The 18,042-nt window shown below is 39.6% G+C and overlaps 1 protein-coding gene across 10 annotated transcripts in view; it reads right to left on the bottom strand.

Annotated features, from left to right (window-relative positions):
* The window catches only part of CACNB2 (calcium voltage-gated channel auxiliary subunit beta 2), a 122,767-nt gene that overhangs the window by 16,032 nt on the left and 88,693 nt on the right, over positions 1-18,042 (bottom strand). For all 10 annotated transcript variants that reach the window (XM_082193208.1, XM_082193211.1, XM_082193210.1 and 7 more), the window contains 3 exons: positions 9,338-9,460; positions 5,715-5,851; positions 4,466-4,542 (listed from right to left, as the gene is read on the bottom strand). In XM_082193208.1, coding sequence (XP_082049334.1) covers positions 4,466-4,542; positions 5,715-5,851; positions 9,338-9,460 — 337 coding nt within the window. The remainder of the gene's footprint in view (positions 1-4,465; positions 4,543-5,714; positions 5,852-9,337; positions 9,461-18,042) is intronic.

Here is an 18,042-nt window from a genome sequence, read left to right as displayed (position 1 = left end):
GTGGTGGTTAAGGGCAATTAACCACAGGGGGTCTGACTTCTTGTTGGGGTTGGAACCTGTTGATTCCTCTCATGAAAAGTTGTGAATCCCTATAATGATTTGACAGATCAACATTCACCTCTTGTGAAAACTTAATGTATCACATACAGAAAATTTTAAATGCTATAAAAAAATAAGTGTTTGATTACGTGAAACAGGCAGAAAACCAAACCTGTTTTATATAGCTGAAGTTTTAAAAGTCTTTTAAATGAAAGTTATCTATAGTCATCTAGGAAATGCTATAGCTGTTGAGGGCTCCAGCTGAATTGGCACCAACTGCCTTTGTTTAAGTAAAAACTGAACAATAAACTGAGGATACATTCCTATTATATAAAGCCTTACATCTTAAGGCAAAAGGAAGGAGGAGGAGGGAAAGACTATTATAGGACACTATGGAGCACACAAACGTCTTATTGAAAGGGCTTTCTAACAATTATATTGATTGGAAAAATTAACAAAGATAGATGACCAATTACCATTAAAGAGATGCAAATTCAATTGGAAAATGTTCAAGTATTATGTCTATTAGGCTACCAATTTAGGTCCATTTTAACAAGTTCCCAGATTAAACATGAAGCCACAAGACAAATAATGGCATATGAAAAAATAATAGCAAAAGTGTTAATACCATCTTTGTATAAATCTATCATGAAGGTTAAATTTTGTTTCAGCAAAATTTCAGAAGGTGGTGAGAACTGAATTGGGATTTAGAAACTAAAGAAGATGCACAGAACAGGCTGTGGCCAAAAGTGCCATACAAATCCATACTGGCAACAACAAGAGAAAAAACCCTTAAAATTGTGCATGGCTGGTACTTAACCTGTAGCCATCTAGCATATATAAAACAGTGGGAGAACAGTTCTCCCACGTGTTGGAGACGATGTCCCACTATAGGCACGTATCAGCACATGTGGAGGGAGTGTGCAAAAACAAAAGTTTGAGGAAAGTCAATCTACAGAAATATATTTGATTACGAGGCAGAGAGTCCCCATGAACCTACGACTGGCTCTACTTAACTTTTATAGTCATGATATGTTGCAAATTTGAAACAAAGAACTCATAACACATCGATTAACTGCTGCAAGAAAAACTACTGCCAGGGCATAGAAATAATTACAGTTATTAACTACGCACCAATCTGACAAACAGCATTATTGGAAAAACTGACGCACCCACAAAAATAAAAGTAGCAAGAAGCCAAAAGAAACACGACAATTTTTATGCAATCTGGTGTGACTTTAGTGATCACATAAATAATGAGGCATATGGTAGAATAGTACCCACAGTTTGCAGCAGTCTTGCGCTCATGAAGTGCATATTTTAATTACCGTATTTTTCGCCCTATTGGATGCACCGGCACATAGGACGCACCTAGTTTTCAGGGGGGGGGAATCAAGGAAAAAAATATGATTCCCCCCCCCCCCGCAGCTCTGGGAGCAGCGGACAGGCTGCACGCAGCCTGTGCGCTACTCCAAGACCTTCTCCCTGCTTTTGCGGGAGGTGGCGGAATTCCCCCACCTCCCGCAAAAGCCCACAGGAGCCGTGCGCAACTCCTACGGGCTTTTCGACCAGGAGGGAAAAGGGACTGAAATGGCCAGTCAGTCCCTTCTCCCTCCTCGGGGAAAAGCCACCAAGAGCGGCGCGCTCTTTAAAGGCTGTGCGGCTCCTACGGGCTTTTCTATGAGGTGGGGGGAATTCCCCCACCTCCTAGAAAAGCCAGCAGAAGCCGCAGAGCCCCTTTAAAGAGCGTGTGGCTTTTGCGGGAGGTGGAGAGCCAGTGTGGTGTAGTGGTTAAGAGCGGTAGTCATGTAATCTGGGGAACCGGGTTCGCGTCTCCGCTCCTCCACATGCAGCTGCTGGGTGACCTTGGGCCAGTCACACTTCTTGAAGTCTCTCAGCCCCACTCACCTCACAGAGTGTTTGTTGTGGGGGAGGAAGGGAAAGGAGATTGTTAGCCGCTTTGAGACTCCTGAAGGGGAGTGAAAGGCGGGATATCAAATCCAAACTCTTCTTCTTCTTCTTCCCCCATCTCCCGCAAAAGCCCACAGGAGGGAGAAAGGACGGACTCAGCCAGTCAGTCCCTTCTCCCTCCTTGGGGAAAAGCCCCCAAGAGCAGCGCGTTCTTTAAAGGCTGCGCGGCTCCTACGGGCTTTTCTACGAGGTGGGGGAATTCCCCCACCTCCTAGAAAAGCCAGCAGAAGCCGCGGAGCTCCTTTAAAGAGTGTGCGGCTTTTGCCTGCTATTGTGGGAGGTGGGGGAATTCCCCCATCTCCCGCAAAAGCCTGCAGGAGGGTTGGAGAGTAGCAGGAAGGCCTTCCCACTGCCCCCCATCCTCTGGGGCTGGCCATGGGGGAAGCGCTGCTTTCCCCACCACCAGCCTCCAACCCGGGTTGGAGAGTAGCAGGAAGGCGTCGCACGCCTTCCTGCTGCCCCCCATCCTCTGAGGCTGGCCATGGGGGAAGCGCTGCTTTCCCCCACCGCCAGCCTCAAAGAGCAGACTCTCCTGGCTTCAGCGGAAGCAACGCAAAGTCTCCGGAGCGCAGGCTTCGGGGGCTTCACGTTGCTATCGCTGAAGCCAAGGAGCCTGCATTCGCCCCATAAGACGCACACACATTTCCCCTTCATTTTTGGAGGGGGAAAAGTGCGTCTTATAGGGCGAAAAATTTGGTACCCTCTTCTCCCTTCCCTTCCTCCAAATTCTAATTGTTATTGATACAAAATACTTTTTATTTATGGTCACCATTCCAAGCAATACACATTACTATATATCATTTTATATCTGCAATAATTGTAATAATATTGGTATACTGTATACACTTCGAAACAACTTTGTTAATATATTCAGAAATGTTAAAAGAAGGGTCTTTTAAGCAGTACAAACACCTCCCTGTCTTAACTCCCAAAGGAACATATGTGTGTAGCAAAAATATGCAACAAATATGCAATATATTTAAGTTCTCTACGCTTAAACGTCTATGATGCTTCTCATTGTGGATTACCTAATGCATCGCTGGTGTTTCATTACTACTAATACTATTACTATTAGTAACATTGGCAACAGAACTCAGCAATTGCTTAGCCATTATTTAAGTGATGATTTGATACCAGGATTGTACATTAAAGGGAAGTGAAAGGCTGTAAACATGTTTCTAGTTTACATGCTTAATCAATTTTGTAAAAAGAAAATCTGGATATATTGTTATTATCAATTTAAAAAGTCATGCAATTTAAAAAGTATTCCTCTAAGAGATTTTATAGATCTCAACAAAAATGTTTAATCTTTCTTCCTCTATTATTTATTAATTACATTTATATATCACTTCATACAAAGTTCACAGGGTGCTTCACAAAATAAAAATACAAAATGAGAACACAAATCACATACTAAAACAAACAAACACCCAAACCAATAACCCCAAAGAAGTTTAACCTGGGTGGGAGATGGCAGCAGCAGCTGAACTTAAACTATGGCTAAGGATGTTGATGGGCCCTTCCCTTTTTGGAGTTAGGGAAGCTTCCTACCAAGGAGATATCAAGACTTAAGAAGAATGACCAACTAGTGTGGTTTGCGGGGCCTGGCCATGATGAGTGATTATGGTGAAGGCACTCAGTGGATGCTTGGAGACAGCCTGCATTTTCCTGGAAGTGTTGATACTGTGACTGAAACAACACACCCAGTCACTTTGGAATGTCACCAACAAAGGTGCCCACCCCACCGAAAGGCCATCGCTGGAGGAACTGGATCCATACACTCTCTAGCCAAGCCAAAGCTATGGCCTGGCAATTTCCAGGCCCACCCAGCCAATGACTGCTGGAGGGCCCCTTCCTCTTGGCCCTAGGCTCTACACTGCTCATATGGCAAAGAGATTATCATTCAAGTTAACCAAGGAAAGCTTTAGAAGCAAGGTATCAAAAGCAATATTTTTAATATTTCAAATCACCACATCTTTTGGTAGCAAATTCCACTGTTTAACTGTGTAGGAACATAATGCTCTATGTAAGAACATTAACCCCCTTCCCCCCAAAGGCCAACATGACTGCTGCTGGCATGGTTCCAGTAAACCATGTAAAGCCATAGCCTCAGCTATAGGCCTCTACCCATTTTACTTGCCTGGCAAAACTGCTGGTAGATGTACGGCATATTCCACATAACTGGACTAAGAGACTATCGCCTTCACAACTTACATTATCACGCTAACATAAATACATGAACTACCCAGAGTGATGCTCTTTAAGTTCTGCTCTACTCCTCATTACCATTTTTTACATGAAGTGAGTCTTACTAAAATCATCTGTACCCTGAACCTGTTAATTAAAAAATGAAAAAGGGTTGATTTCTCACTTCTACCGAAAAGTGTAATGTGCAGGAAGACATTAATTATATTAATTATTATTTATAATGTGAAAAGAGCAATGGCCCACTTACCAGATGATGGAGGTGTAGACTTTCTGGAACTAGGTACTACGTCACCCAAACTGGATGATGAATTTCCTCCTGATTTACTAGAGTAAAGTAAATAAACATTCACTTTTCTAATATACTGCTCACAAGGTATAAATGTGATGATGTTCAGTGAAAACTGTAAGATTAGTGGAATTGTTAGGAATTTCCACAGTAACCAAAGCTTGGTCCTGAAGGCCAAATGACATGATGCCTTTAATCTGTCTCTACAAAACAGAGATGATGATGATGATGATGATGATTTATTTCCCAGCCACTCTGGGCACCTCTCAACAGATATTAATAATGATAATAATAAGCAATTAAACATTAAACTCTTCCCTAAAATGACTACAATATTAAAGGGCCTGATATACCCTGGTAAGGGTCCACAGAAACAATATTTTTTTGACTGCATAGAATTTGAAGATCATATTAAAATATTGTTGGTGGCTGTGAGTTGTCATGGCAAAAAACTGACAGATTAAATAAATAAATAAATAAATAAAACCCACAAAAAACATGGGTGGTGATGGTAGCTTCAATTTAAAAAACCCACACATCTGTAGTCAACCATCAGTCATCAAGGAATGAAAATATATATATAGTCGACAATTTCTAGGAGGAAAAGACTACAGTGATTTAAAGGTTCTCTTTTCACCACTTCTGGCTATTATTGTGAAATGACAACAATAAAAACACCAACTTTCACAAATATAACTAAAGTGAAAATTTTATTCTCTCTCTGAAAGAAGTAAAATAGCAGTTAGCAGCTTATGACAATATTGAGGAAGAGAACCATGCTCAGGGAGTCTTAGCTCTACACATGTGGAAACAAATTCAAATCAAAAGAGCCAATTCAGACAATACTTGACTCCAAGGATTGTAGTTGCAGAGTGATGCAGAGAGGCCTTGGTTTTGTGCAGGGTGACTGAATTAGCGAGTTCCTGTATTTCTTTAATCTCCTTGCACAAAACTTAGGCCTCTCATCAATCCTTTATGAGAGACAGAAGGAGCATGTAAACTGCAAGCATGTTCATAGCCTTTCCCTTCAAAGTTCAATCCTGGCATTAAAGCTTCACTTAAGGAACGGCTCTGGTAAATAAGAGTGGAGGACGGGAACAGGATTTTTACACCCCACCACCACCAAGGAAGAAAAATATATCCAGGCTTTTTAATTTTAACAACTTCCCATAGATTAAATCACAGTCTCTGTGTAATTGTTGTTGATTACCTGGAGTAAAATTTCCCTTGTTTAGCCTTTTGTTCATGCTGCAGCCTCATATTTTCTAATTTGACTGGACTTGGTATGAATCCTATTTCACAGCCTTCTTTTACCAATCGTCCTATCCACCAGTCGTTGTTAAATTTCTAGAGAAAAGAATAGATTAATGAATTTAAATGTCAGAAGTTTTCCTTTTTGCTAATGCCAAAGAATTCTCCCCTCATCCTAACATATCACATTTACCATGCTGGTAACTGACCATGCTAGTAATTGCATATAATGTATCTACATAGTGTTTTTAAGCCTAGGAAGTAGATGTCTAAATAAAATATCATCAAGCATGTGTGAATGTAGATGGAGAGTCTGAGGGTTGGTTAGATTTATCAGAATTTAGCCCTTAACCAAAATGAGTATGAATGTGGATGAAAGGATACAGAACGGAAAGAGGTATCTCTGAAATAAAGAAGTAAAAGCTTGAAGCTAGAATTAGCAGGCTGTAATCCAAAGAGTCATGTTGTACCTTAAAATTCCCCTCATGCAGTAGAAGACAAAACAGTCAAGACTGGTTTATTCATCTACTCTCTCGGCCAACTACTAATTGCTTTAATAAAAGGATTCTAAATCCGCTACACAGCAGGTGTGGAGTGAGAAGAGGGACAGACAACAGGATTAAGGAAGGAATGGGCAGGAAAAGTAGTATCTGACTCATTCCTGACGTATCAGGAAATTTAGAAAAGTATTTCACCCTGACAATGCTATTTCAAGCTAACACAGAATGACTTTTAGGTGTTGGAGAAAGCATGGGCTCTATCCAACCAAAATTAAGTGCTTTTGAGTTTCATTAACTTTGATGGGAGAAAATCACGCATGTGCAATGGGACTTAAGTTTGGCTGCACGATAAGGACTGCACTACAAGTTTTGAACGATTAAGCATCATGTCACCATCCACAAAGTAATCCATGTTTACTTAGTCCTGAAATATTTGGTAAGATGACATGCATTAACTACACATGAGGTGAAGCACCCATGTGTTAGAAAGCACATTATACTGAATTTCCATAAAGCAAGAGTAAATAATTTAAAAGAGAAAATGGGTGGTCTCTTCTCTAATTCACGGAAACAAGAGAAATGGAAAATAAGAGGACAAGAAATCCAGCAATAGATATCTCTGAAGACCATCGCTCAAGTGCTATAAACAAGCAAGCTGTACCTCCTCAGCAGTAACTCGCTTTTATTTTCGAAAAGGTAACCAATTTATACGAGCTGCCATTCAGATTTTTTCAAGCTGAAGTGTTGGCCCAGCTACATTTTGGGATCCCAGTATGGATACAATCAAGTATGAGACAATGTGTGCAGAATTAAGTAGACACATGACAGAATACTGGGTGTGGATTAGCACTATAAAATATGGGCTGCATTGCCATTTTTGTTCTCAACCTTCAAATCTGGTTTCCAGTTTACTTAAGGACTCCTATAAATCCAGATGGCTCCAACCCATACACAGTGAAATTAGATCTATTGGTATTGTCTTGGAATTATTGTATAATTCTAGTGAGCAATATATTTATCACAATATCCAAATTAGATTAAGGGATATTGGGGGGGGGGGGGACATTGAGTCAGCTGTAAATAAAATCTGCTCCCCCAAGTTCTATGGTTTAAATACAACCAATAACAGGATTACTTATATCGTTAGCCTGACAATGTTTCTCCCTGAGCTTTTGTTAAAGGAAGGTATTTAAATATCCCTTGAAATGATAGACATTGTGGATGTTATTTGAATGTGCTGGACACTGTAGAACATATTCTTTTCTACCGTCCACTGTACAACCAGTTACGTAAACGTGTGTTATCCCCCTTTTTGGGTAGTTTAACATCAGGGCACAATAAAAATATCAGATTCTACCTGTCTGATATTAACCCAGCGGTAATATTCTATCAATTGTATCTCTTAGAGTGGTGAATGGCAGCGGGAAGACACTCTATATCTTATATGGCTGCTTTTTTGTATATATTTTAATTCTTTTGTATATGAATACTTTAAAATGGTCTGTATCTGTAATACCTAATAAAGGTTTGGAGAAATAAAAAGAACGGTTGGAAATAGTGCCACATTTTCTCAGGATCATGCTTTCCTTAATATGACTCCAATATAATACAGTGTATCTTTTTTGTTTGTTTCATATGAATTACATAGAAATATATAGACTGGTTGGGTGTTTCAGGAGACAATGGAAGAGTGTGCCTTTGGGGGTGAAGTAATATATACGGTTGTATAAGTAATTAATGGACTGAAAATAGTAATGTCCATATTTTCAATGCATTGTATCTGAGTAGGATTAACAAAGAATAGCAATGTCCATATTTTCAATGCATCGTATCTGAGTAGGATTAACAAAGAATATAATGCACAAAAAGCAATAACAACAATAAAGAGGGGGGAAATATCAAAGCAAGAAATGAAAAGAAAAGAGAGGAAAATATATGAAGAGAGAGGAAGGAGTGGAAGTATTTCAACAACAGCATTATAACTGCAGACAATTGTCCTTCAGAAGGGATACAACCATTTGTGATTTATTCATGGTTCAGAAAAGACTGGTGTGCATCACCAGACACAATTTGCATTTAAAAAGGAAGGAAGGAAGGAGTTACTCCTTATTTGCTATCAGACTAGTTAAGGAAAAATGCCAATTTGTTATACTTCTTGTTCTTCATTACACAGCCAAATACAAATACTCTTTCCAAATACTCTTTCTTTTGCTAACATTTTAATTTTTTTCAAACCACAAAATACTATTTAATAGAATATTACATATCTGCTTTAAATGGCTATTACTGTCCTGAGTAAAAAATCTGGCTAGTCTAAAAGAGTATCCAGATGTGTTACTATCTACAAATTATCCATTTCAATCACTTTATGCAGACATTATCTCTTATTTGCTGCTATCACGGTAAACTGCATGGACACCAAAGGTATATTGACTTAGAAGTCTACTATAAGTGTCACAGAAACATTTATGTAGCACTTTAGCTTACAGTCTGAAAAAGAAAAAACGAGACAAAAGCAATTCACTGAATCTTCTGATTACTAAGGGCAAAGGCATTGCAGCATTTAAACTGACCCAGTTTGTACAAACCATGGCTTAGTGTGTATGAGCAAATGTGTGGTTTTCTGGAGAGAATATCATGTCTACTCTGCTCCTCCTCTCTTCCTGCTGCTACTATGGAGTTGGTTAGCATTATGTCCAAACCTAGGCTTATGTTTTATCTCCAGACAAACAATGAACTGTAGCAAAAAACAAAACAAAACCCTTGGCTACAGTTCATGGTTTGTCTGGAGTGAAACAAACCACAAATCCAGGTTTGGACATAATGCTATGCCAAACCATGGCTTAGCTCAAAGCTGTACGGCAGCAGCAGGAGCAGAGATGAGGCAAAGCGGTTGCAATCTGGGAACCCAAATGTTTGTTCATGATGTATAAACATTACTTTTAAATGAAAATGAGAAAGGAAGAGTGGCACACAGTCTCTATCATATGTAAAGTCTTGCTGGATTCCATCCAGTGTAAATAAAGCAGCATACTTTATATTACTGCAATCACAGCTATAATTGCAATATAAGCTGTCTTACTTCTTTAACATGAAGAAAATCTTTCGCTTCAAATGAGATGGCCATGCCTGGGACTGGTACATCATCCTCGTGGGCTGCACTGTAGCTAACATTTGTCCGGACTGCAAATGCAACAGGTTTTGTCTGTAGAGCAAAATGAGAGAAAGAGGGTTGATATTTTCCCCGGCATTAAAATGTGCTTGTCTTCAATGAAAACACTGAAAAGTCTGGGGAGTATTTCATAAGAGGCAATCAAAGTGATGATATTATGCTGAGGACAGATGGCAGTTTTCCAAATAACTTAGAAGTGGGAGACCTGTAACAAATTTGATTATTCCAGAGGCACTTCACAAGGTCAGGGAGAAGACTCATTGCCTGTTGACAAGTTTCCCAGACTTGCCCACTGACAACTCTCCCAGCAAGTATAGTTAACAGTTACCTAGACATTAGAAAGTAAAGCAGCTTTGGTATCTCATCTGTGGTACCAGACAAGCCTCTTTTGTAACCTAATTATGAAGCTTATAAAGAACAAATGCAAGGAGTCTATTTCCACCAATTTTGAAAGTTTGTTCATTTATATCCACCCTTACCCATTAAGTGACAGCATCTTTATGTGGTGATTGCCTACTGAAAACATCTATACACATTATTGGGAAAAATGGCTTCTCTGCAACAGGATTGGGGGGGGGGTAAGCAGTGATGGGGCTCTATAACAAAAGGTTGCAATGTGGAGTTGTTCAGGATTCTAACTATTTCCCATGGTTTTCTTCCCCTTACACCACCAGTCAGTGAGCATTCCAAGATTACTGGGGATGCTCACTGGACTGTTTTCTTGGGGGAGGGGATTACACCTCAATTTGGGGTTGCCTTGTCATTTATTTATTTTTACTAAAGATGTTTTGCACTCCTGCAAACCTCAAAGTTACCCCAAGTCGCCTAATACCTTCTCTCTTATAAATAGGTGCTGCTGTTTTGGCCAGAAGACTTGAATCAGAAATAGAGGAGAAAATATGCAAAGTCAGGTACAAGTATGAATACAGTGGTGCCCCGCAAGACGAATGCCTCGCAAGACGGAAAACTCGCTAGACGAAAGGGTTTTCCGTTTTTGAGCTGCTTCGCAAGACGAATTTCCCTATGGGCTTGCTTCGCAAGACAAAAACGTCTTGCAAGTTTGTTTCCTTTTTCTTAACACCGTTAATACAGTTGCGACTTGACTTCGAGGAGCAACTCATAGAACGCAGTGTACATAGTAGCCTTTTTTGAGGTTTTTAAAGACTTTGGTGATGTTTGAAGCTTTTCCAAAACTTCTTTTGCAGCCATTTGGTAAGTTAAGCTTTTAAAACTTTTTGGGGGGTTTTTGGATTTTGGGTTGGGGTGTTTGGAATTCAAGGACTTGGTGTTGGGAAGGGGTTTGCAAGAATCTGGAAGCTTGTGTGTTTTTTTTCTGCATTTTTATGATTTTCTGTGACCATTGGGCCACTCTTCTGTTTTTTTTAAAAAAAATCTGGATTTGAATTTCTGTGTGCTGGGTGGCTGGGGGAACAGTTGGGGAGGGGTTTGCAAGAATCTGGAAGCTTGTAGTTTTTTCCCTGCATTTTTATGATTTTCTGTGACCATTGGGCCACTCTGCTGTTTTTTAAAAAATAATAATCTGGATTTGAATTTCTGTGTGCTGGATGGCTGGGGGAACAGTTGGGGAGGGGTTTGCAAGAATCTGGAAGCTTGTGGTTTTTTTCTGCATTTTTATGATTTTCTGTGACCATTGGGCCACTCTGCTGTTTTTTAAAAAAAATTCTGGGTTTGAATTTTGAAATGCTCTTTACAGTATGTGTGACTTTAAAGAGCACTTAATAAACTCTTGTACCAAATTTGGCTTTGTTTGGACTTTTTTTGACCATAGGAACGCATTAATTGATTTTCAATGCATTCCTATGGGAAACCGTGCTTCACAAGACGAAAAATTTGCTAGACGAAAAAATTCGCGGAACGAATTAATTTCATCTTGTGAGGCACCACTGTACATATGTATAAGGATACAATATATGAATTAGATGTGATTTCAATTCAGTGAACATTATAGTATAGTAAATGTGATTCTCCCCTCTATCTTGCAAACAAGCAGATTCTGCAGTGAAGTTAACTTAGCAACTGACAACAAGTAATATCACATGCTTAGAAGATATAACTAATACGATTATAAAACCATTCATGTTTGTGGCCTTCATGGTAGAAATATATTATTTTACATTAGGAGTAGAGAACATTTTTTTCTGTTAAGGAGCACAGTCGCCTGGGGTAATCCATTGAGGGCTACATGCAGATGATGAGCAAAAGTAAAAAATGTGCAGATTACCACCTTTCTGCCACTTCTTTAACAACCCTCTCCCTCCACAACAGACTGCCGGGGACAAATGACTTTTGCCATAGGTCTAAACTGATATTTTACTAAAGCTGGTATTTATTTATTTATTAAAAAAGGAAAGAGGCTATTGTGAGTACTTGAGTCTAAAGCCATTTAGGGCTTTGAATGCTGGTACTGAACATGTTATCTAAACTGGAGCATTTGAACGCAAGCATCATAGTTCAGTGAGAACAGGTTCAGAAGCAAAAGTAGGCAGAGGAACAATAAATTTTATCTTTGTACAGGAGGCTACTTCTAACACACACACACTTCTCTCTCCATTATCCAGACAAGCAAGAGACACTATCACTGTTCAAGCACACATTCCAGACAGGCAAAAAACACTTGGGCTGCAAAGCAGAGCCAGTGAGGACTGTTGCCAAGGGAGAGGGTGTATGGCTCGGTTCTGAGGGCCAAATAAAAGAGGACTGCTGGACCACATCTGGCTCCTGGGCCTGGTTCCCACCTGTGATCTGAACATCAGATTCACAAATAGGATGCAATTTTTGCAGCTTGTATAAAGTACATCCACAAAGTTTAGGCAGATTCATCCAAAAGAAATTCTGGCATGATTTGAACTGAACAACCTGGGCAAAATTTCATACCAGTGACTAACTGTGGTTTGGCATCCACACAATATATCTCCATTGGCAACTGTACCTCCAGTATAGCTTATGAAATGGGTGTAAATTTCAGCAGATGGCAATCTTAGTTAAGATGACATCTCACAGAAGAAAGGGAAACAGCTTAAGAGAAAGTTATGATCAGGTGAAAGCACAAAGAATGAGATAAATTCTGGGTCTATATGAATTTAAGGGGGGGACAGCTTTTCAAAGACAATCAAAAGATATCTATTATAGAATAGTGGAATAAAAAAATGTGATTGCCATCTAGTCCAATCCCCTGCTCAGGGTCAGTGTTATCAGCTCAACAACCTGGCAGGGCCCACCACTAATACCTGCCTGCCCCTTTTAAACTCTGCCACAGTGCTCTAAACACTAGGCAGCTGGGTCTAGCTGCCATTCTCAGTTTTCACAATGACCCATCACAGCATCATTCTATGGTATTGCAGAAAATGCTGCTTGGGAGAATTACCGCTGCCCACCAACACTGCCAGGGTAGTGTGCTAGCACTTACCAATTGGAGACCACTAAAGGACACTTTGCTCAGGGCCCCCTCAACTTGTAGTCAGCCTTGGGAGGTTCAATGGAGATTTAGTCAGATAAAAAACACTATACTAATGCTACCAAAGGGAAGTCCCAAGAGTTAGCTGTTTTGCATTAGTATTCCTTTAAAAATTATGTTTGGTTTGAGAAGTCTCATTTCTAAAGTTCCAGAATAATAATAAGCTAATTTTCTTAATTCACACATCTTCACAACAATTCTGTTAATATTGCCAATTTTATTCCCTCTTACTATGTGCGTCATTCACTCATATTCAAGGTGAGACTGCCCTATCTTAACACAGCAAGGAAAATATTGTGATATGTATAATCAGCTCTCTAAAAATGCTGCATGCTTCTAGAAATTATCTGATAGTTCCCTTGGTATTTGTGCAATAGCAGCTAGGGACTTTCAGTGTTTCATATCAAAGAGCAGATAGGAAAAAGAACAGGAAAAAAAGAAAGTAGTTTTTCAAAAGAAACAGTCTCCAGAGAGCCTTTCGAAAAAGGGTGTTAACCTAAATATAGGCGCCACTGTAGATGTGTTGTTTCCACAGCTCTGCTTATAAATAATGTATATGAATAAAGCTGGAAAAGTGACTCAACATGTAAAAAAGTCAAGCTTCTTATCTTAGATCCTAAGAAGAGGTATTCAGAAACCAGCATTTTTGCACAGCAGTACACAACTAGATGTTTTGCACACGTATGAACAACTGATTAATGATTGAAAGGTAGATGGCAGAAGCAGTGTGTCTGATGATCATGGCAATTGAGCATGCCTTCAAAATGCTTTGTGTTTTATTGAAAGAGTTTCAAAGTCCATATTTTAAGAAAAACAGATATATTTATGTGGTAACAGTATCAGAGTACTATGAAAACATTCTGTAAGCTTAAGTCTCAAGCACACTTACAAGCTAGTAAACACCACTAAACCTTAATGCAGTCTGGATTTACAGCTCTAATCCTTCCCTGAATTGTGGGGTGGGGTGGACAGGTGAAGATTGTCTACCCCTAGAGACTATTGGGTTCTGGTGGGTTTCTGAATGCCCTAGGGCAGAGGATTTCAACCTAGGTACTTTGGCACCCTTGGGTGACTTAACAATTGGTATGGGGTGCTCCTCCTGCTGCTGCTTTCTGCCTTCCAATCATGTCCCAGATGACTTCTCCCCCTCCACTCGCTCTCAGGTAGAGTTGGCTTTGAGGCATCTTACATGCACGAGGGATTTGGTTATGGAGCAGCCTATGCAAAGTGGGGAGTTTGCCTTATTTATTGTGGGGTAAGGGATGGAGACTGAGATCTCTTCAGTGGGGGGGGGACCTGCTCTGGTGCCTGCCTTCTACTCACAAGTAAATACTATCAAGTACATGAAACACCTGGATGGCTAAATCCAAGCACGTACATGTGGGGGGGGGGGGGGTTGGACAAGGGAAGAATGCCATTTGTGGAAGAGTTTTTATCCCTGCTCTGGAAAAGGGATTTTTTTCATTCCTTCTGCTTGCATGTAAATCCCACGTCTGTTCTTCAGGAAGCTCAAGGTGGTGTATGTGGTTCTTCTCCCCACACACCCCTTCTAGCCGCACAACCCTGAGAGGTTGGTCAGGCTGACAGGCAGTGGTGGCCCCCCAAGGTTACACCCTGTGAAATTACAGCTGAGTGGAGGATTTGAAGCCCTGAAGGTGCCCCAGGCCCCCTGGTAGGTTTGATCATTATTCCTTCAGTTTTTCTAGCTCTTTAAAATGGGGCAAGCAGAACTCTTTGCTTGATTGCAAAGCCACACATTTAGACAGAGACGGAGGTATCTGCAAGACATTTAATTTGCTCCAGAGCCTAGGCTTGGGTAATGTTTGAGGAAACCCCAAAGCCGCAAAGTTTGGTCCTTTCCAGGGTTGTCTCAGAGATTTAACATTTTAATCAATAGTTAAGAAACATGTTCTGTGAGCTCACTGCCAAATGTTTTGAAATTCATATTTATTGAATTCTTGTGAAAGTAAATTAGCATTGGGGGTTTTCTTCAGCTTGCCTATGGTATCATGATTGTTTGAATTAGGTTATTCTAAGTGGTGGTGCTTTAATAAAACTGCTGATGAGCCATGATGATGAATTAATGAGTTTTATAAAAAGAAGTTTGAGATCTTTATAGCTGTCAGTTCCAAATGTAAAAAACAAACAAACAAGGGACACTGTGGAGCTGTGGTGCATTCAGGACCAACCTGACTTCACAAGTAACCCAAACATTTGGAACAGTGACATTTTAAGGTGTGCCAATGAACAAAGAAAGGATGGTTTATTCTCCCAATGTGCCTTCACATCTTTCAGGCAGAATGATACACACATGCTTAAAGTAATGGAAGCTCCTGAAATCGTTAGGAAAAGAAACAAATATAGGTCAGGACTGCAATGACAGAGAGGCTCTTCAAACTATATTATCTATTATTCTATTTTGCTGGAAACAGACTGAAATCTGTTGCTTATGCAGAGACTTTACACTCAACACTATCAAATCAAATATCTGAACTACTGGTAAATCTTTTTTTCTAGACAACAGATTCTCTTGGAATACAAATGCAGTTAGTTTCTGCAGTCACTTTATCTGTCTTTCTCTTTGCCTGCAAGACAATGCAACACAACATACTGCATAATAAGGTATTATGTACAGTCTATTGTTTGTTTAGTGAGCCCCTTCACTCCTTTCCTTTCCCACAAACCATGATTCAACCAATACATCTCTAATTAACCATGTTTTTTCTTTTATCCAAACTGGGAAACTATGGCCACATGGATCAAAATTAATCAGAATCTTAAGCCATGGTTTGAAGTCAGTTTAATACCCTAGCAAGTCGTCAGCCAATGTGGTTTGGACAAACTATAGTTAACTAGAGGCTTACTGGTTTGAGCACGGCTTCTGCAAAGGGATGAGCAAAGGGGCTTCATGTGCAGACAAATTGCTTATACATATGACTGTATGAACCAGGCATTTGAGTCGCAAAAAAGGGCTTTTCCCACATGTTCGCTCTAAGTGTGCCAGAATGTATTTTACTGGTGAGAGCAATCTTCCTTCTCCCAAGTATTATAAAATACCCCTCAAAATCATAATATGCGGGTATCATTGTTCATTCATACTGTTGTTAGTGTTGTAGACACTATATATACAGAATATATATTTCCTTGAACAAGTATTTTACTGACCTCAGTGTTTAACTGAAACTCTTCAGCATCACTGTTATCATGTAACATGAAAAACGTTGAGCATACCAATTATCATTATAAAGAAAGAGAAATAATTACATTTCTAAAAGCTATGTTTTCACATATGCCAGCACACATTTTTAGAACGAATTCATCCTTTGTAATCTCTCCACTTGTTATCATGGTGCTTGTTAAAATGTCTGTACTGTATAATTTGTTAAATAAGTACTGTATAAACATGTTAGAGTAGCATGAATATAAAAGTAAGAGTTTAAATGTCACATTGTTATGAGGCTTATGAATTCTTATGCACATGCAGCATTCTTTTTAAACTGCAAGCAGTATTTGAGATAAGGACAGCACATATAATAGTTTTAGAATTAAATGGGAAGGTCTTGTTGGAACACTGCACTAGCATTGCTAATAAGGCTAGTTAATTAAAGTAGCTTCAATATAAATTGCTAGCATTATTTGCTTTCAGGATTGTTGTTTTTCCTTTTAAACCAGTGTCACTTGTAAGCAGGAAATAAGGAGAATTCTGCTTCATGAAAGTTATTGACTGTAAGAAGAGCCCTTCTGGATCAGATCAAAGGCCCATCCAGTCCAGCATCCTGTTTGCACAGTGACCAGACGCTAATGGGAAGCCCATAAGCAGGACATGAGCACAGTAGTAGTCTCCCCACGTGTTCCCCAGCAATTCAGAGACACTGGTATGCCTCTGACACTGGAGGTAGCACACAGCCATCATGACTACTAGTCATGGATAGTCCTCCAGGAATTTGTCTACTCTCTTTTTAATGCCAACCAAGTTGGTGACCATCACTATATCCTGTAGCATCACTGTATCCCATATGTGCTGTGCACAAAAGCACTTCTTTTTGCCATCAGTCTTCCAAAATCCAGCTTATTTGGATGACTGGTCCCATGTACTATGACAAGAAGAAAAACGTCTCTCTACCCACTTTCTCCAATACATGCATAATTTTATATGCCTTAATCAGGTCCTCACTTTTTTCCAAATTAAAAAGGCCCAAATGTTGCAACATTTCCTCATGAGATTAGCTCTAGCCAGCCGACTATTTTGATTGTCAATTCCTGCACCCTTTCCAGTTCTACAATGCCATTTTTAGAGGTGGCAACTGGAACTGTACACGGTATCCAAGTATCGTCATACCATAGAATGTGCCATGCCCTTATAGCAGTCATTCAGTTGTTCAGCAGAGTGGGGAAAGTCCCTTTTGAGAAAACCAGGGTTGCTTGTGGCTTTTGGTTTAAGCTTTGTATCACCTTTCCAGAGAAAATGACATGGAAGTAATGGGTCTCAAAGTCATGACTAAACTTTCGTGGAACCCAAGTTAAACCAACAAACTCATTTTCTTTTATATGACAGCTTAAATTTCTCCTCACATCCTGCCATCATTCTTCAAACTTTTGGGTGAGGAAAAATACAATTAATGAAGCTAACAACAATTTCCCCAAACCTTTATTGTTTATATTTTTGCTTTCTGCACTCCCTCTTGTGAATAACAAGATATATGGTAAGTGTTTTGGAGTAAGAGACAGCTTCATCCTGAAATTTCCTATCAAAACAAGAAACCACCCACAGGGTTTGCACACTGTGTATATGTAAACCAAGCCCAGTCAGATATGTGGAGTGGGATGAAGCAACTTTTTGTTTGAGATATCTAGTCATGCCTAACTCTGTCCCAAAATAAAACTCCCATATGATTGTGTAGGTAAATATTTAATGAACAGACCAACTAGAGCGTTCTTTTGAACAGATGGCCTTAGTAGGGGTGAACAGTATACTCAGCCAATTTCTACGCTTACCAGACTCTCCTAATGCTCCAACCAGTAAGAAACACTACTCTGAGTAAAAATTATATAATTTCAAATAGTTAAAGGGCCAGACCACCTTGAAATTCCCAACTGACCATATGAACTCAACAAAATCTAAGAGAAGATATTTTAAGGT

This window comes from Podarcis vaucheri (assembly GCF_965113315.1).
Source record: "Podarcis vaucheri genome assembly, chromosome: 12".
NCBI classification, from domain to species: Eukaryota; Metazoa; Chordata; class Lepidosauria; order Squamata; family Lacertidae; genus Podarcis; species Podarcis vaucheri.
The sequence above is the reverse complement of the archived record's forward strand: the minus strand, read 5'-3'. Positions and strand labels throughout refer to the sequence as shown.